At 56.8% G+C, this 21,274-nt stretch overlaps 1 protein-coding gene across 9 annotated transcripts in view; it reads left to right on the top strand.

Moving 5' to 3' along the window:
- Positions 1-21,274, top strand: part of GRAMD1B (GRAM domain containing 1B) — a 662,311-nt gene that overhangs the window by 522,211 nt on the left and 118,826 nt on the right. For all 9 annotated transcript variants that reach the window (XM_063943811.1, XM_063943810.1, XM_063943812.1 and 6 more), the window contains one exon: positions 13,412-13,432. In XM_063943811.1, the coding sequence (XP_063799881.1) occupies positions 13,412-13,432 (21 nt within the window). The remainder of the gene's footprint in view (positions 1-13,411; positions 13,433-21,274) is intronic.

Below are 21,274 nucleotides of genomic sequence, written 5' to 3'. Positions count from 1 at the left end.
CTGTACACTGACGCCGGGAGCGGGGCTCTATCTGTACACTGACGCCGGGAGCGGGGCTCTATCTGTACACTGACACCAGGAGCGGGGCTCTATCTGTACACTGACGCCGGGAGCGGGGCTCTGTCTGTACACTGACACCAGGAGCGGGGCTCTATCTGTACACTGACGCCGGGAGCGGGGCTCTATCTGTACACTGACGCCGGGAGCGGGGCTCTATCTGTACACTGAGCCGGGAGCGGGGCTCTATCTGTACACTGACACCAGGAGCGGGGCTCTATCTGTACACTGACGCCGGGAGCAGGGCTCTATCTGTACACTGAGCCGGGAGCGGGGCTCTATCTGTACACTGACGCCACTCTATCTGTACACTGACGCCGGGAGCGGGGTTCTGTCTGTATACTGACGCCGGGAGCAGGGCTCTATCTGTACGCTGATGCTGGGAGCGGGGTTCTATCTGTACACTTATGCCGGGAGCGGGGCTCTATCTGTACACTGACACCGGGAGCGGGGCTCTATCTGTACACTGACACCAGGAGCGGGGCTCTATCTGTACACTGACGCCGGGAGCAGGGCTCTATCTGTACACTGAGCCGGGAGCGGGGCTCTATCTGTACACTGACACCAGGAGCGGGGCTCTATCTGTACACTGACGCCGGGAGCAGGGCTCTATCTGTACATTGAGCCGGGAGCGGGGCTCTAACTGTACACTGACACCACTCTATCTGTACACTGACGCCGGGAGCGGGATTCTGTCTGTACACTGACGCCGGGAGCGGGGCGCTATCTGTACACTGACGTCGGGAGCGGGGCTCTATCTGTACAGACGCCGGGAGCGGGGCACTATCTGTACACTGACGCCGGGAGTGGGGCTCTATCTGTACACTGAGCCGGGAGCTGGGCTCTATCTGTACACTGACACCAGGAGCAGGGCTCTATCTGTACACTGAGCCGGGAGCGGTGCTCTATCTGTACACTGACGCCGGGAGCGGGGCTCTATCTGTACACTGACGCCGGGAGCGGGGCTCTATCTGTACACTGACACCAGGAGCGGGGCTCTATCTGTACACTGACACCGGGAGCGGGGCTCTGTCTGTACCCTGACACCAGGAGCGGGGCTCTATCTGTACACTGACACCGGGAGCGGGGCTCTATCTGTACCCTGACACCAGGAGCGGGGCTCTATCTGTACACTGACGCCGGGAGCAGGGCTCTATCTGTACACTGAGCCGGGAGCGGGGCTCTATCTGTACACTGACGCCACTCTATCTGTACACTGACGCCGGGAGCGGGGTTCTGTCTGTACACTGACGCCGGGAGCAGGGCTCTATCTGTACGCTGATGCTGGGAGCGGGGTTCTATCTGTACACTTATGCTGGGAGCGGGGTTCTATCTGTACACTGACGCCAGGAGCACTATCTGTACACTGACGCCGGGAGCGGGGCTCTATCTGTACACTGACACCGGGAGCGGGGCTCTATCTGTACACTGACACCGGGAGCGGGTCTCTATCTGTACACTGACACCGGGAGCGAGGCTCTATCTGTACACTGACGCCGGGAGCGGTGCTCTATCTGTACACTGACGCCAGGAGCACTATCTGTACACTGATACTAGGAGCGGGGCTCTATCTGTACACTGAAACCAGGAGCGGGGCTCTATCTGTACACTGACGCCGGGAGCGGGGCTCTATCTGTACACTGAGCCGGGAGCGGGGCTCTATCTGTACACTGACACCAGGAGCGGGGCTCTATCTGTACACTGACGCCGGGAGCAGGGCTCTATCTGTACACTGAGCCGGGAGCGGGGCTCTATCTGTACACTGACACCAGGAGCGGGGCTCTATCTGTACACTGACGCCGGGAGCAGGGCTCTATCTGTACACTGAGCCGGGAGCGGGGCTCTATCTGTACGCTGATGCTGGGAGCGGGGTTCTATCTGTACACTTATGCTGAGAGCGGGGTTCTATCTGTACACTGACGCCAGGAGCACTATCTGTACACTGACGCCGGGAGCGGGGCTTTATCTGTACACTGACACCGGGAGCGGGGCTCTATCTGTACACTGAGCCGGGAGCGGTGCTCTATCTGTACACTGACGCCGGGAGCGGGGCTCTATCTGTAAACTGACGCCGGGAGTAGGGCTCTATCTGTACACTGACACCGGGAGCGGGGCTCTATCTGTACACTGACGCCGGGAGCAGGGCTCTATCTGTACACTGAGCCGGGAGCGGGGCTCTATCTGTACACTGACACCAGGAGCGGGGCTCTATCTGTACACTGACGCCGGGAGCAGGGCTCTATCTGTACACTGAGCCGGGAGCGGTGCTCCATCTGTACACTGACGCCGGGAGCGGGGCTCTATCTGTACACTGACACCAGGAGCGGGGCTCTATCTGTACACTGACGCCGGGAGCAGGGCTCTATCTGTACACTGAGCCGGGAGCGGGGCTCTATCTGTACACTGACGCCACTCTATCTGTACACTGACGCCGGGAGCGGGGTTCTGTCTGTACACTGACGCCGGGAGCAGGGCTCTATCTGTACGCTGATGCTGGGAGCGGGGTTCTATCTGTACACTTATGCTGGGAGCGGGGTTCTATCTGTACACTGACGCCAGGAGCACTATCTGTACACTGACGCCGGGAGCGGGGCTCTATCTGTACACTGACACCGGGAGCGGGGCTCTATCTGTACACTGAGCCGGGAGCGGTGCTCTATCTGTACACTGACGCCGGGAGCGGGGCTCTATCTGTACACTGACACCGGGAGCGGGGCTCTATCTGTACACTGACACCAGGAGCGGGGCTCTATCTGTACACTGACGCCGGGAGCAGGGCTCTATCTGTACACTGAGCCGGGAGCGGGGCTCTATCTGTACACTGACACCAGGAGCGGGGCTCTATCTGTACACTGACGCCGGGAGCAGGGCTCTATCTGTACACTGAGCCGGGAGCGGGGCTCTATCTGTACACTGACGCCGGGGGCAGGGCTCTATCTGTACATTGAGCCGGGAGCGGGGCTCTAACTGTACACTGACGCCACTCTATCTGTACACTGACGCCGGGAGCGGGATTCTGTCTGTACACTGACGCCGGGAGCGGGGCGCTATCTGTACACTGACGTCGGGAGCGGGGCTCTATCTGTACAGACGCCGGGAGCGGGGCACTATCTGTACACTGACGCCGGGAGTGGGGCTCTATCTGTACACTGACGCCGGGAGCGGGGCTCTATCTGTACACTGACGCCGGGAGCGGGGCTCTATCTGTACACTGAGCCGGGAGCGGTGCTCTATCTGTACACTGACGCCGGGAGCGGGGCTCTATCTGTACACTGACGCCGGGAGCGGGGCTCTATCTGTACACTGACACCAGGAGCGGGGCTCTATCTGTACACTGACGCCGGGAGCGGGGCTCTGTCTGTACACTGACACCAGGAGCGGGGCTCTATCTGTACACTGACGCCGGGAGCGGGGCTCTATCTGTACACTGACGCCGGGAGCGGGGCTCTATCTGTACACTGAGCCGGGAGCGGGGCTCTATCTGTACACTGACACCAGGAGCGGGGCTCTATCTGTACACTGACGCCGGGAGCAGGGCTCTATCTGTACACTGAGCCGGGAGCGGGGCTCTATCTGTACACTGACGCCACTCTATCTGTACACTGACGCCGGGAGCGGGGTTCTGTCTGTATACTGACGCCGGGAGCAGGGCTCTATCTGTACGCTGATGCTGGGAGCGGGGTTCTATCTGTACACTTATGCCGGGAGCGGGGCTCTATCTGTACACTGACACCGGGAGCGGGGCTCTATCTGTACACTGACACCAGGAGCGGGGCTCTATCTGTACACTGACGCCGGGAGCAGGGCTCTATCTGTACACTGAGCCGGGAGCGGGGCTCTATCTGTACACTGACACCAGGAGCGGGGCTCTATCTGTACACTGACGCCGGGAGCAGGGCTCTATCTGTACATTGAGCCGGGAGCGGGGCTCTAACTGTACACTGACACCACTCTATCTGTACACTGACGCCGGGAGCGGGATTCTGTCTGTACACTGACGCCGGGAGCGGGGCGCTATCTGTACACTGACGTCGGGAGCGGGGCTCTATCTGTACAGACGCCGGGAGCGGGGCACTATCTGTACACTGACGCCGGGAGTGGGGCTCTATCTGTACACTGAGCCGGGAGCTGGGCTCTATCTGTACACTGACACCAGGAGCAGGGCTCTATCTGTACACTGAGCCGGGAGCGGTGCTCTATCTGTACACTGACGCCGGGAGCGGGGCTCTATCTGTACACTGACGCCGGGAGCGGGGCTCTATCTGTACACTGACACCAGGAGCGGGGCTCTATCTGTACACTGACACCGGGAGCGGGGCTCTGTCTGTACCCTGACACCAGGAGCGGGGCTCTATCTGTACACTGACACCGGGAGCGGGGCTCTATCTGTACCCTGACACCAGGAGCGGGGCTCTATCTGTACACTGACGCCGGGAGCAGGGCTCTATCTGTACACTGAGCCGGGAGCGGGGCTCTATCTGTACACTGACGCCGGGAGCGGGGTTCTGTCTGTACACTGACGCCGGGAGCAGGGCTCTATCTGTACGCTGATGCTGGGAGCGGGGTTCTATCTGTACACTTATGCTGGGAGCGGGGTTCTATCTGTACACTGACGCCAGGAGCACTATCTGTACACTGACGCCGGGAGCGGGGCTCTATCTGTACACTGACACCGGGAGCGGGGCTCTATCTGTACACTGACACCGGGAGCGGGTCTCTATCTGTACACTGACACCGGGAGCGAGGCTCTATCTGTACACTGACGCCGGGAGCGGTGCTCTATCTGTACACTGACGCCAGGAGCACTATCTGTACACTGATACTAGGAGCGGGGCTCTATCTGTACACTGAAACCAGGAGCGGGGCTCTATCTGTACACTGACGCCGGGAGCGGGGCTCTATCTGTACACTGAGCCGGGAGCGGGGCTCTATCTGTACACTGACACCAGGAGCGGGGCTCTATCTGTACACTGACGCCGGGAGCAGGGCTCTATCTGTACACTGAGCCGGGAGCGGGGCTCTATCTGTACACTGACACCAGGAGCGGGGCTCTATCTGTACACTGACGCCGGGAGCAGGGCTCTATCTGTACACTGAGCCGGGAGCGGGGCTCTATCTGTACGCTGATGCTGGGAGCGGGGTTCTATCTGTACACTTATGCTGAGAGCGGGGTTCTATCTGTACACTGACGCCAGGAGCACTATCTGTACACTGACGCCGGGAGCGGGGCTTTATCTGTACACTGACACCGGGAGCGGGGCTCTATCTGTACACTGAGCCGGGAGCGGTGCTCTATCTGTACACTGACGCCGGGAGCGGGGCTCTATCTGTAAACTGACGCCGGGAGTAGGGCTCTATCTGTACACTGACACCGGGAGCGGGGCTCTATCTGTACACTGACGCCGGGAGCAGGGCTCTATCTGTACACTGAGCCGGGAGCGGGGCTCTATCTGTACACTGACACCAGGAGCGGGGCTCTATCTGTACACTGACGCCGGGAGCAGGGCTCTATCTGTACACTGAGCCGGGAGCGGTGCTCCATCTGTACACTGACGCCGGGAGCGGGGCTCTATCTGTACACTGACACCAGGAGCGGGGCTCTATCTGTACACTGACGCCGGGAGCAGGGCTCTATCTGTACACTGAGCCGGGAGCGGGGCTCTATCTGTACACTGACGCCACTCTATCTGTACACTGACGCCGGGAGCGGGGTTCTGTCTGTACACTGACGCCGGGAGCAGGGCTCTATCTGTACGCTGATGCTGGGAGCGGGGTTCTATCTGTACACTTATGCTGGGAGCGGGGTTCTATCTGTACACTGACGCCAGGAGCACTATCTGTACACTGACGCCGGGAGCGGGGCTCTATCTGTACACTGACACCGGGAGCGGGGCTCTATCTGTACACTGAGCCGGGAGCGGTGCTCTATCTGTACACTGACGCCGGGAGCGGGGCTCTATCTGTAAACTGACGTCGGGAGTAGGGCTCTATCTGTACACTGACACCGGGAGCGGGGCTCTATCTGTACACTGAGCCGGGAGCGGTGCTCTATCTGTACACTGACGCCGGGAGCGGGGCTCTATCTGTACACTGACGCCGGGAGTAGGGCTCTATCTGTACACTGACGCCGGGAGCGGGGCTCTATCTGTACACTGACACCGGGAGCGGGGCTCTATCTGTACACTGAGCCGGGAGCGGTGCTCTATCTGTACACTGACGCCGGGAGCGGGGCTCTATCTGTACACTGACACCGGGAGCGGGGCTCTATCTGTACACTGAGCCGGGAGCGGTGCTCTATCTGTACACTGACGCCGGGAGTAGGGCTCTATCTGTACACTGACACCAGGAGCGGGGCTCTATCTGTACACTGACGCCGGGAGCGGGGCTCTATCTGTACACTGAGCCGGGAGCGGGGCTCTATCTGTACACTGACGCCACTCTATCTGTACACTGACGCCGGGAGCGGGGTTCTGTCTGTACACTGACGCCGGGAGCAGGGCTCTATCTGTACGCTGATGCTGGGAGCGGGGTTCTATCTGTACACTTATGCTGGGAGCGGGGTTCTATCTGTACACTGACGCCAGGAGCACTATCTGTACACTGACGCCGGGAGCGGGGCTCTATCTGTACACTGACACCGGGAGCGGGGCTCTATCTGTACACTGAGCCGGGAGCGGTGCTCTATCTGTACACTGACGCCGGGAGCGGGGCTCTATCTGTACACTGACACCGGGAGCGGGGCTCTATCTGTACACTGAGCCGGGAGCGGTGCTCTATCTGTACACTGACGCCGGGAGTAGGGCTCTATCTGTACACTGACACCAGGAGCGGGGCTCTATCTGTACACTGACGCCGGGAGCAGGGCTCTATCTGTACACTGAGCCGGGAGCGGGGCTCTATCTGTACACTGACGCCACTCTATCTGTACACTGACGCCGGGAGCGGGGTTCTGTCTGTACACTGACGCCGGGAGCAGGGCTCTATCTGTACGCTGATGCTGGGAGCGGGGTTCTATCTGTACACTTATGCTGGGAGCGGGGTTCTATCTGTACACTGACGCCAGGAGCACTATCTGTACACTGACGCCGGGAGCGGGGCTCTATCTGTACACTGACACCGGGAGCGGGGCTCTATCTGTACACTGAGCCGGGAGCGGTGCTCTATCTGTACACTGACGCCGGGAGCGGGGCTCTATCTGTACACTGACACCGGGAGCGGGGCTCTATCTGTACACTGACACCAGGAGCGGGGCTCTATCTGTACACTGACGCCGGGAGCAGGGCTCTATCTGTACACTGAGCCGGGAGCGGGGCTCTATCTGTACACTGACACCAGGAGCGGGGCTCTATCTGTACACTGACGCCGGGAGCAGGGCTCTATCTGTACACTGAGCCGGGAGCGGGGCTCTATCTGTACACTGACGCCGGGGGCAGGGCTCTATCTGTACATTGAGCCGGGAGCGGGGCTCTAACTGTACACTGACGCCACTCTATCTGTACACTGACGCCGGGAGCGGGATTCTGTCTGTACACTGACGCCGGGAGCGGGGCGCTATCTGTACACTGACGTCGGGAGCGGGGCTCTATCTGTACAGACGCCGGGAGCGGGGCACTATCTGTACACTGACGCCGGGAGTGGGGCTCTATCTGTACACTGACGCCGGGAGCGGGGCTCTATCTGTACACTGACGCCGGGAGCGGGGCTCTATCTGTACACTGAGCCGGGAGCGGTGCTCTATCTGTACACTGACGCCGGGAGCGGGGCTCTATCTGTACACTGACGCCGGGAGCGGGGCTCTATCTGTACACTGACACCAGGAGCGGGGCTCTATCTGTACACTGACGCCGGGAGCGGGGCTCTGTCTGTACACTGACACCAGGAGCGGGGCTCTATCTGTACACTGACGCCGGGAGCGGGGCTCTATCTGTACACTGACGCCGGGAGCGGGGCTCTATCTGTACACTGAGCCGGGAGCGGGGCTCTATCTGTACACTGACACCAGGAGCGGGGCTCTATCTGTACACTGACGCCGGGAGCAGGGCTCTATCTGTACACTGAGCCGGGAGCGGGGCTCTATCTGTACACTGACGCCACTCTATCTGTACACTGACGCCGGGAGCGGGGTTCTGTCTGTATACTGACGCCGGGAGCAGGGCTCTATCTGTACGCTGATGCTGGGAGCGGGGTTCTATCTGTACACTTATGCCGGGAGCGGGGCTCTATCTGTACACTGACACCGGGAGCGGGGCTCTATCTGTACACTGACACCAGGAGCGGGGCTCTATCTGTACACTGACGCCGGGAGCAGGGCTCTATCTGTACACTGAGCCGGGAGCGGGGCTCTATCTGTACACTGACACCAGGAGCGGGGCTCTATCTGTACACTGACGCCGGGAGCAGGGCTCTATCTGTACATTGAGCCGGGAGCGGGGCTCTAACTGTACACTGACACCACTCTATCTGTACACTGACGCCGGGAGCGGGATTCTGTCTGTACACTGACGCCGGGAGCGGGGCGCTATCTGTACACTGACGTCGGGAGCGGGGCTCTATCTGTACAGACGCCGGGAGCGGGGCACTATCTGTACACTGACGCCGGGAGTGGGGCTCTATCTGTACACTGAGCCGGGAGCTGGGCTCTATCTGTACACTGACACCAGGAGCAGGGCTCTATCTGTACACTGAGCCGGGAGCGGTGCTCTATCTGTACACTGACGCCGGGAGCGGGGCTCTATCTGTACACTGACGCCGGGAGCGGGGCTCTATCTGTACACTGACACCAGGAGCGGGGCTCTATCTGTACACTGACACCGGGAGCGGGGCTCTGTCTGTACCCTGACACCAGGAGCGGGGCTCTATCTGTACACTGACACCGGGAGCGGGGCTCTATCTGTACCCTGACACCAGGAGCGGGGCTCTATCTGTACACTGACGCCGGGAGCAGGGCTCTATCTGTACACTGAGCCGGGAGCGGGGCTCTATCTGTACACTGACGCCACTCTATCTGTACACTGACGCCGGGAGCGGGGTTCTGTCTGTACACTGACGCCGGGAGCAGGGCTCTATCTGTACGCTGATGCTGGGAGCGGGGTTCTATCTGTACACTTATGCTGGGAGCGGGGTTCTATCTGTACACTGACGCCAGGAGCACTATCTGTACACTGACGCCGGGAGCGGGGCTCTATCTGTACACTGACACCGGGAGCGGGGCTCTATCTGTACACTGACACCGGGAGCGGGTCTCTATCTGTACACTGACACCGGGAGCGAGGCTCTATCTGTACACTGACGCCGGGAGCGGTGCTCTATCTGTACACTGACGCCAGGAGCACTATCTGTACACTGATACTAGGAGCGGGGCTCTATCTGTACACTGAAACCAGGAGCGGGGCTCTATCTGTACACTGACGCCGGGAGCGGGGCTCTATCTGTACACTGAGCCGGGAGCGGGGCTCTATCTGTACACTGACACCAGGAGCGGGGCTCTATCTGTACACTGACGCCGGGAGCAGGGCTCTATCTGTACACTGAGCCGGGAGCGGGGCTCTATCTGTACACTGACACCAGGAGCGGGGCTCTATCTGTACACTGACGCCGGGAGCAGGGCTCTATCTGTACACTGAGCCGGGAGCGGGGCTCTATCTGTACGCTGATGCTGGGAGCGGGGTTCTATCTGTACACTTATGCTGAGAGCGGGGTTCTATCTGTACACTGACGCCAGGAGCACTATCTGTACACTGACGCCGGGAGCGGGGCTTTATCTGTACACTGACACCGGGAGCGGGGCTCTATCTGTACACTGAGCCGGGAGCGGTGCTCTATCTGTACACTGACGCCGGGAGCGGGGCTCTATCTGTAAACTGACGCCGGGAGTAGGGCTCTATCTGTACACTGACACCGGGAGCGGGGCTCTATCTGTACACTGACGCCGGGAGCAGGGCTCTATCTGTACACTGAGCCGGGAGCGGGGCTCTATCTGTACACTGACACCAGGAGCGGGGCTCTATCTGTACACTGACGCCGGGAGCAGGGCTCTATCTGTACACTGAGCCGGGAGCGGTGCTCCATCTGTACACTGACGCCGGGAGCGGGGCTCTATCTGTACACTGACACCAGGAGCGGGGCTCTATCTGTACACTGACGCCGGGAGCAGGGCTCTATCTGTACACTGAGCCGGGAGCGGGGCTCTATCTGTACACTGACGCCACTCTATCTGTACACTGACGCCGGGAGCGGGGTTCTGTCTGTACACTGACGCCGGGAGCAGGGCTCTATCTGTACGCTGATGCTGGGAGCGGGGTTCTATCTGTACACTTATGCTGGGAGCGGGGTTCTATCTGTACACTGACGCCAGGAGCACTATCTGTACACTGACGCCGGGAGCGGGGCTCTATCTGTACACTGACACCGGGAGCGGGGCTCTATCTGTACACTGAGCCGGGAGCGGTGCTCTATCTGTACACTGACGCCGGGAGCGGGGCTCTATCTGTAAACTGACGTCGGGAGTAGGGCTCTATCTGTACACTGACACCGGGAGCGGGGCTCTATCTGTACACTGAGCCGGGAGCGGTGCTCTATCTGTACACTGACGCCGGGAGCGGGGCTCTATCTGTACACTGACGCCGGGAGTAGGGCTCTATCTGTACACTGACGCCGGGAGCGGGGCTCTATCTGTACACTGACACCGGGAGCGGGGCTCTATCTGTACACTGAGCCGGGAGCGGTGCTCTATCTGTACACTGACGCCGGGAGCGGGGCTCTATCTGTACACTGACACCGGGAGCGGGGCTCTATCTGTACACTGAGCCGGGAGCGGTGCTCTATCTGTACACTGACGCCGGGAGTAGGGCTCTATCTGTACACTGACACCAGGAGCGGGGCTCTATCTGTACACTGACGCCGGGAGCGGGGCTCTATCTGTACACTGAGCCGGGAGCGGGGCTCTATCTGTACACTGACGCCACTCTATCTGTACACTGACGCCGGGAGCGGGGTTCTGTCTGTACACTGACGCCGGGAGCAGGGCTCTATCTGTACGCTGATGCTGGGAGCGGGGTTCTATCTGTACACTTATGCTGGGAGCGGGGTTCTATCTGTACACTGACGCCAGGAGCACTATCTGTACACTGACGCCGGGAGCGGGGCTCTATCTGTACACTGACACCGGGAGCGGGGCTCTATCTGTACACTGAGCCGGGAGCGGTGCTCTATCTGTACACTGACGCCGGGAGCGGGGCTCTATCTGTAAACTGACGCCGGGAGTAGGGCTCTATCTGTACACTGACACCGGGAGCGGGGCTCTATCTGTACACTGAGCCGGGAGCGGTGCTCTATCTGTACACTGACGCCGGGAGCGGGGCTCTATCTGTACACTGACGCCGGGAGTAGGGCTCTATCTGTACACTGACGCCGGGAGCGGGGCTCTATCTGTACACTGACACCGGGAGCGGGGCTCTATCTGTACACTGAGCCGGGAGCGGTGCTCTATCTGTACACTGACGCCGGGAGCGGGGCTCTATCTGTACACTGACACCGGGAGCGGGGCTCTATCTGTACACTGAGCCGGGAGCGGTGCTCTATCTGTACACTGACGCCGGGAGTAGGGCTCTATCTGTACACTGACACCAGGAGCGGGGCTCTATCTGTACACTGACGCCGGGAGCGGGGCTCTATCTGTACACTGACACCGGGAGCGGGGCTCTATCTGTACACTGAGCCGGGAGCGGTGCTCTATCTGTACACTGACGCCGGGAGCGGGGCTCTATCTGTACACTGACACCAGGAGCGGGGCTCTATCTGTACACTGACGCCGGGAGCGGGGCTCTATCTGTACACTGACGCCGGGAGCGGGGCTCTATCTGTACACTGACGCCGGGAGCGGGGCTCTATCTGTACACTGACGCCGGGAGCGGGGCTCTATCTGTACACTGACGCCGGGAGCGGGGCTCTATCTGTACACTGACGCCGGGAGCGGGGCTCTATCTGTACACGGACGCCGGGAGCGGGGCTCTATCTGTAAACTGATCCTTTGAGCGGACCTGCAGCCTAACCCTAACCATTCCTCTTGGAACTTCTCCTTTATTTTTTGTTATGGGCAGACTTCCCTTATACCCACCCCACACAGCATAATACAGTACAGTACAGTACACAGTGATCATCCGTAGTGTAATAAAGGGCCTATTTCAGGTTGGATCTCAGTGTGCGATCCAACCGGAATTTTTGTGAAAAAGATGCGGGCGCATGCGCTTGCACTTTCTGCGTGGGGGTCACAGAAAATGTGATCGTCTCTGCCTGTCGATCAGGCAGAGGTGGGGGCGGGGGGGGGGGGGGGTGCAGGCAATGCTCCATTTCCAGGGAAAGGACGGAGTGGAGCGGGGCCAGTGCGAACAGGAAGCGGATGCAGCCAAATGGGGGCGTGTTGGGGGCATGATCATGGCGGCTGCGATCAGGAAGATGGTGGCGGGTCTCCTGCAGGCGCAGCTAAGTTGCGCCGGCAGGAGGCTTCCTTAGTTTCTGCTAACAAGCAAAAATTGTGATGTGATCGCATTTTCTGCTTGTTCAACGGGGGGAGGCGCCGGTCAGTATGCTGGGCGGCCTTGTCCGGCGATGGGCGGCCCCAGCATCTGCTATCCTTACTGAATCAGGCCCAAAGACCTACATGATTCACCTGATTGTGTGACTGGCAGCTTGTATCACCTGCACCTCTGCAGAACAGACAGTCCTGACGTTACATTTTATTTTCAGAAACCGTTGCAGCTACATTGCTCATCTCTTGTTCTTCCATCACGTAGTTCTTCATGTCTGGATGCAATGCATTAGGGACCACACGCTGATGTATGTAGCGCCCTCTACTGGCACCCTCTTTAATCACACTATACAGTGGTTTTTTGTCTTGCCTGGTGCTACATTGTTAACAATATGATATAAATAATAGATCATAGATACATCAGATTGGCCAACTACACACAGGTAGGCCGGATCAATTTTTTTGTAAAATAGAAACATAGAATTTGACGGCAGATAAGGACCACTAATTGTTGTGACATCAATGAGACATGGGGCTCCGTGTGCCTCATTGTACTACAGAATGGATACTGTCGGCTGAATATTGTTTTGTCTTTATGCTTCTACTGTGTAACGCTTCTATATGGTTTGTATGGTAATCACAGTATACTGCGATTATACCATGGGCCATACTGCGGGGAGGTAATCGCTGGCGCTGTAATAATAACGAGGTGTCATGTGATGCCTCTCTGCGTGACCTACTTTCCCTGTAATTCTCATTGATGCTTTGCTCTGTGGTGTCTCCCTCTTCACAGAAACCGATATTAACATATTTTCTTTCTCCTTACAGAAGAGCCAGAGCTGGTACAATGTGAGTAGACCATTTGTTCCATCTTATTATGTGTGTGCATGTTAATGTTGTGTCCTTTTGGCTTTCTCAACCCTCCTGCATGAGTTGTATAAAAGTGTCAGGTAAGTGCTGCCCTCTCCAGGCCAATTTGCAGTATTGCTCCTCTCTGCTGTATTGAAAGTTTGATGGCGAATATTTTTGTGTACTGTCTCTGTATTACAATAAACACGTCAAGTAATAAAACCGATTTGCAGGAAGTTCCTTCAGCTCTGAAGAATCGGGTATACCACAAGGTAGTATATGTTCCTGAGTTACACCAGGTCAGAACAGTACTATGGGGGTCATTCCGAGTTGATCGCTCGCTGACGTTTTTCGCAGCGCAGCGATCAGGTCAGTACTGCGCATGCGTATGCACCACAATGCGCATGTGCGTCATACGGGTACAAAGCGGATCGTTGCTGAGCGATGGATTTAACAAATCCATTCGCACAGCCGATCGCAGGGAGATTGACAGGAAGAAGGCGTTTGTGGGTGGCAACTGACCGTTTTCAGGGAGTGGTTGGAAAGACGCAGGCGTGTCCAAGCGTTTGCAGGACGGGTGTCTGACGTCAATTGTGGGACCGGACAGGCTGAAGTGATCGCAGCGGCTGAGTAAGTTCTGCGCTACTCAGAAACTGCACAAAATTTTTTGCAGAGATCGGCTTCACAGGCGTTCGCACACTTGCAAAGCAAAAAGACACTCCCCTGTGGGCAGCGACTGTTCGTTTGCACGGCTGCAAAAAGTAGCTAGCGAGCGATCAACTCTGAATGACCCCCTATACGCACCTGAGTTACCCACCAACCGAGTGGGAATACTAGGCGGGTTTCAGGATTCCAGCGTCAGTCTCCTGAATGTACCTTTTTGGCAGGTACAGTACCAATTTTTTAGGTCTGTACCTGCCAAAAAGGGCTTTGTACCGATTTTTGACTCTCCATAATAACATTGAACGTATAGGAAAGAGGGTGAGGCCACGGATCTTCCATTTCCCATAATCCTTATTTTACAATTGGAATCTGAAAGAACAAGATTACACTTGCAGGCGCTCCACACTGCACTTCCGTATTCATTCATACAGTATATCAGGTACTTTCCTGGTTGTTATCCTTATCACGGGGATAATAAAGATATGGGGTAGTTTTGTGTGGACTGGCCGAGTTCTAGGAGCTGTCACCCTTGTGTCTTCTGCCCACGCTCTATAGACATGAATAGCTCAGTGATCAGTCCAGGGAATCTCCTGATTGCTGAGATCCAGCTGTGCATTGATCACATACTAGGTACACGCTAGGCAGAGAGTAGGCACACTACTACCTAGAGGGTATCTCATATAACCTCTAGAGCCCCCCCTTAAAGGGGAATTCTCTCCGTAATTACGGTCAGCTAGCTCTGTCCCGTCATACCACCAGACATAGGTCCAGCCACACGGGCCAGCTTCCAGGAACAGACCTGACCATAGATGAGCACCAATTCTCTTGGGTCTGTGCAGCCCACACACTACAACGATTTTAGGGAAATTGGAACGATTTAGACTCATCTTAGCGATAAATAATTCTGAAAAAAGTTCATATCGTTCATGAGCGATCCGAAGCGCGGTCCCACTACTCTCTACACTTATCCTCTGATCTTCTCTCCTGCGGGAGACCATATGGTGTCATATTGATCGATGTTGACCAAATTTTTGTGTTTTTGCACATCAGATGTATCTATACATACAGTCGTTACAGTGTGTGGGCACCTTATGATAAATCTGTCTTTAAATAACAGTTTGACACCTACCCTGTAGTCATTCATTCTATGCAGATTACTGTAGTCATTAACATGTAACATGCTGTGAGGATAAGAGCCGTTCTCACCGTTCCTATAGTTGTACATTAATAAATTAAAAGTCTGTGCTTAAATGCTTAATCATATAAAAGTGCACAAGTTTAAAAAAAGATCCTATTCGACACTTGGCCAGCAGTGGCTTTCTAGAAACAGACAAACATCATTGATCCTGAGGTAAGTGCTACATACATCATTAAACGCTCTTTAGTCATAAAGGATTGTTTCCTCTCCTCTGCCAGTCTCCACAATGGCTCCACTTCCCTTACACTATCCCACCTCCGGCCTCCTGTATCCCACACTACACGTCACACAATGCTGCAGGAGGACTGTGTTTCCTCTCCTCTGCCAGTCTCCACAATGGCTCCACTCCCCTTACACTATCCCACCTCCGGCATCCTGTACCCCACACTCCACGTCACACAATGCTGCAGAAGGACTGTGTTTCCTCTCCTCTCTGCCAGTCTCCACAATGGCTCCACTTCCCTTACACTATCCCACCTCCGGCCTCCTGTATCCCACACTACACGTCACACAATGCTGCAGAAGGACTGTGTTTCCTCTCCCCTCTGCCAGTCTCCACAATGGCTCCACTTCCCTTACACTATCCCACCTCCGGCCTCCTGTATCCCACACTACACGTCACACAATGCTGCAGGAGGACTGTGTTTCCTCTCCTCTGCCAGTCTCCACAATGGCTCCACTCCCCTTACACTATCCCACCTCCGGCATCCTGTACCCCACACTCCACGTCACACAATGCTGCAGAAGGACTGTGTTTCCTCTCCTCTCTGCCAGTCTCCACAATGGCTCCACTTCCCTTACACTATCCCACCTCCGGCCTCCTGTATCCCACACTACACGTCACACAATGCTGCAGAAGGACTGTGTTTACTCTCCTCTGCCAGTCTCCACAATGGCTCCACTTCCCTTACACTATCCCACCTCCGGCCTCCTATACCCCACACTCCACGTCACACAATGCTGCAGGAGGACTGTGTTTACTCTCCTCTGCCAGTCTCCACAATGGCTCCACTTCCCTTACACTATCCCACCTCCTGCCTCCTGTACCCCACACTACACGTCACACAATGCTGCAGAAGGACTGTGTTTCCTCCCCCTCTCTCTGCCAGTCTCCACAATGGCTCCACTTCCCTTACACTATCCCACCTCCTGCCACCTGTACCCCACACTCCACGTCACACAATGCTGCAGAAGTACTGTGTTTCCTCTCCTCTCTGCCAGTCTCCACAATGGCTCCACTTTCCTTACACTATCCCACCTCCGGCCTCCTGTACCCCACACTCCACATCACACAATGCTGCAGAAGGACTGTGTTTCCTCTCCCCCTCTCTGCCAGTCTCCACAATGGCTCCACTTCCCTTACACTATCCCACCTCCTGCCTCCTGTACCCCACACTACACGTCACACAATGCTGCAGAAGGACTGTGTTTCCTCCCCCTCTCTCTGCCAGTCTCCACAATGGCTCCACTTCCCTTACACTATCCCAACTCCAGCCTCCTGTACCCCACACTCCACGTCACACAATGCTGCAGAAGGACTTTGTTTCCTCTCCTCTCTGCCAGTCTCCACAATGGCTCCACTTTCCTTACACTATCCCACCTCCAGCCTCCTGTACCCCACACTCCACGTCACACAATGCTGCAGAAGGACTGTGTTTCCTCTCCTCTCTGCCAGTCTCCACAATGGCTCCACTTCTCTTACACTGTCCCACCTCCGGCCTCCTGTATCCCACACTCCACATCACACAATGCTGCAGAAGGACTGTGTTTCCTCTCCTCTCTGCCAGTCTCCACAATGGCTCCACTTCCCTTACACTATCCCACCTCCGGCCTCCTGTACCCCACACTCCACATCACACAATGCTGCAGAAGGACTGTGTTTCCTCTCCTCTGCCAGTCTCCACAATGGCTCCACTTCCCTTACACTATCCCACCTCCGGCCTCCTGTACCCCACACTACACATCACACAATGCTGCAGAAGGACTGTGTTTCCTCTCCCTCTCTGCCAGTCTCCATAATGGCTCCACTTCCCTTACACTATCCCACCTCCTATACCCCACACTACACATCACACAATGCTGCAGAAGGACTGTGTTTCCTCTCCTCTCTGCCAGTCTCCACAATGGCTGCACTTCCCTTACACTATCCCACCTCCGGCCTCCTGTACCCCACACTCCACATCACACAATGCTGCAGAAGGACTGTGTTTCCTCTCCTCTGCCAGTCTCCACAATGGCTCCACTTCCCTTACACTATCCCACCTCCTGCCTCCTGTACCCCACACTCCACGTCACACAATGCTGCAGAAGGACTGTGTTTCCTCTCCCTTTCTGCCAGTCTCCACAATGGCTCCACTCCCCTTACACTATCCCACCTCCGGCCTCCTGTACCCCACACTCCACGTCACACAATGCTGCAGAAGGACTGTGTTTCCTCTCCCCTCTCTGCCAGTCTCCACAATGGCTCCACTCCCCTTACACTATCCCACCTCCGGCCTCCTGTATCCCACACTACACGTCACACAATGCTGCAGAAGGACTGTGTTTCCTCTCCCTCTCTGCCAGTCTCCACAATGGCTCCACTCCCCTTACACTATCCCACCTCCGGCCTCCTGTACCCCACACTCCACGTCACACAATGCTGCAGAAGGACTGTGTTTCCTCTCCCTCTCTGCCAGTCTCCACAATGGCTCCACTCCCCTTACACTATCCCACCTCCGGCCTCCTGTACCCCACACTCCACATCACACAATGCTGCAGAAGGACTGTGTTTCCTCTCCCTCTCTGCCAGTCTCCACAATGGCTGCACTTCCCTTACACTATCCCACCTCCAGCCTCCTGTACCCCACACTCCACATCACACAATGCTGCAGAAGGACTGTGTTTCCTCTCCCTCTCTGCCAGTCTCCACAATGGCTGCACTTCCCTTACACTATCCCACCTCCGGCCTCCTGTACCCCACACTCCACATCACACAATGCTGCAGAAGGACTGTGTTTCCTCTCCCTCTCTGCCAGTCTCCACAATGGCTGCACTTCCCTTACACTATCCCACCTCCGGCCTCCTGTACCCCACACTACAAGTCACACAATGCTGCAGAAGGACTGTGTTTCCTCTCCTCTGCCAGTCTCCACAATGGCTCCACTTCCCTTACACTATCCCACCTCCGGTCTCCTGTACCCCACACTCCACGTCACACAATGCTGCAGAAGGACTGTGTTTCCTCTCCTCTCTCTGCCAGTCTCCACAATGTCTCCACTTCCCTTACACTATCCCACCTCCGGCCTCCTGTACCCCACACTCCACGTCACACAATGCTGCAGAAGGACTGTGTTTCCTCTCCTCTCTCTGCCAGTCTCCACAATGGCTCCACTCCCCTTACACTATCCCACCTCCGGCCTCCTGTACCCCACACTCCACGTCACACAATGCTGCAGAAGGACTGTGTTTCCTCTCCTCTGCCAGTCTCCACAATGGCTCCACACCCCTTACACTATCCCACCTCCGGCCTCCTGTACCCCACACTACACATCACACAATGCTGCAGAAGGACTGTGTTTCCTCTCCTCTCTGCCAGTCTCCACAATGGCTCCACTTCCCTTACACTATCCCACCTCCGGCATCCTGTACCCCACACTCCACGTCACACAATGCTGCAGAAGGACTGTGTTTCCTCTCCCTCTCTGCCAGTCTCCACAATGGCTGCACTTCCCTTACACTATCCCACCTCCGGCCTCCTGTACCCCACACTCCACATCACACAATGCTGCAGAAGGACTGTGTTTCCTCTCCCTCTCTGCCAGTCTCCACAATGGCTGCACTTCCCTTACACTATCCCACCTCCGGCCTCCTGTACCCCACACTACAAGTCACACAATGCTGCAGAAGGACTGTGTTTCCTCTCCTCTGCCAGTCTCCACAATGGCTCCACTTCCCTTACACTATCCCACCTCCGGTCTCCTGTACCCCACACTCCACGTCACACAATGCTGCAGAAGGACTGTGTTTCCTCTCCTCTCTCTGCCAGTCTCCACAATGTCTCCACTTCCCTTACACTATCCCACCTCCGGCCTCCTGTACCCCACACTCCACGTCACACAATGCTGCAGAAGGACTGTGTTTCCTCTCCTCTCTCTGCCAGTCTCCACAATGGCTCCACTCCCCTTACACTATCCCACCTCCGGCCTCCTGTACCCCACACTCCACGTCACACAATGCTGCAGAAGGACTGTGTTTCCTCTCCTCTGCCAGTCTCCACAATGGCTCCACACCCCTTACACTATCCCACCTCCGGCCTCCTGTACCCCACACTACACATCACACAATGCTGCAGAAGGACTGTGTTTCCTCTCCTCTCTGCCAGTCTCCACAATGGCTCCACTTCCCTTACACTATCCCACCTCCGGCATCCTGTACCCCACACTCCACGTCACACAATGCTGCAGAAGGACTGTGTTTCCTCTCCTCTGCCAGTCTCCACAATGGCTCCACTCCCCTTACACTATCCCACCTCCGGCCTCCTGTACCCCACACTCCACGTCACACAATGCTGCAGAAGGACTGTGTTTCCTCTCCTCTCCTCTGCCAGTCTCCACAATGGCTCCACTTCCCTTACACTATCCCACCTCCGGCCTCCTGTACCCCACACTACACGTCACACAATGCTGCAGAAGGACTGTGTTTCCTCCCCCTCTCTGCCAGTCTCCACAATGGCTCCACTTCCCTTACACTATCCCACCTCCGGCCTCCTGTACCCCACACTACACGTCACACAATGCTGCAGAAGGACTGTGTTTCCTCTCCCCTCTGCCAGTCTCCACAATGGCTCCACTTCCCTTACACTATCCCACCTCCGGCCTCCTGTACCCCACACTACACGTCACACAATGCTGCAGAAGGACTGTGTTTCCTCTCCCCTCTCTGCCAGTCTCCACAATTGCTCCACTTCCCCCACACTTCACGTTATACAATGCTGCAGAAGGACTGTGTTTCCTCTCCCCTCTGCCAGTCTCCACAATGGCTCCACTTCCCTTACACTATCCCACCTCCGGCCTCCTGTACCCCACACTCCACATCACACAATGCTGCAGAAGGACTGTGTTTCCTCTCCCTTTCTGCCAGTCTCCACAATGGCTCCACTTCCCTTACACTATCCCACCTCCGGCCTCCTGTACCCCACACTCCACATCACACAATGCTGCAGAAGGACTGTGTTTCCTCTCCCCTCTCTGCCAGTCTCCACAATGGCTCCACTTCCCTTACACTATCCCACCTCCGGCCTCCTGTACCCCACACTCCACGTCACACAATGCTGCAGAAGGACTGTGTTTCCTCTCCTCTCTCTGCCAGTCTCCACAATGGCTCCACTTCCCTTACACTATCCCACCTCCGGCCTCCTGTACCCACACTCCACATCACACAATGCTGCAGAAGGACTGTGTTTCCTCTCCTCTGCCAGTCTCCACAATGGCTCCACTTCCCTTACACTATCCAACCTCCGGCCTCCTGTACCCCACACTCCACATCACACAATGCTGCAGAAGGACTGTGTTTCCTCTCCCCTCTGCCAGTCTCCACAATGGCTCCACTTCTCTTACACTATCCCACCTCCGGCCTCCTGTACCCCACACTCCACGTCACACAATGCTGCAGAAGGACTGTGTTTCCTCTCCTCTCTCTGCCAGTCTCCACAATGGCTCCACTTCCCTTACACTATCCCACCTCCGGCCTCCTGTACCCACACTCCACATCACACAATGCTGCAGAAGGACTGTGTTTACTCTCCTCTGCCAGTCTCCACAATGGCTCCACTTCCCTTACACTATCCCACCTCCGGCCTCCTGTACCCCACACTCCACATCACACAATGCTGCAGAAGGACTGTGTTTCCTCTCCTCTCTGCCAGTCTCCACAATGGCTCCACTTCCCTTACACTATCCCACCTCCGGCCTCCTGTACCCCACACTCCACATCACACAATG

Source organism: Pseudophryne corroboree, chromosome 10 (assembly GCF_028390025.1).
Source record: "Pseudophryne corroboree isolate aPseCor3 chromosome 10, aPseCor3.hap2, whole genome shotgun sequence".
Lineage (NCBI taxonomy): Eukaryota > Metazoa > Chordata > Amphibia > Anura > Myobatrachidae > Pseudophryne > Pseudophryne corroboree.
This window is presented reverse-complemented; position numbering and strand designations above follow the sequence as displayed.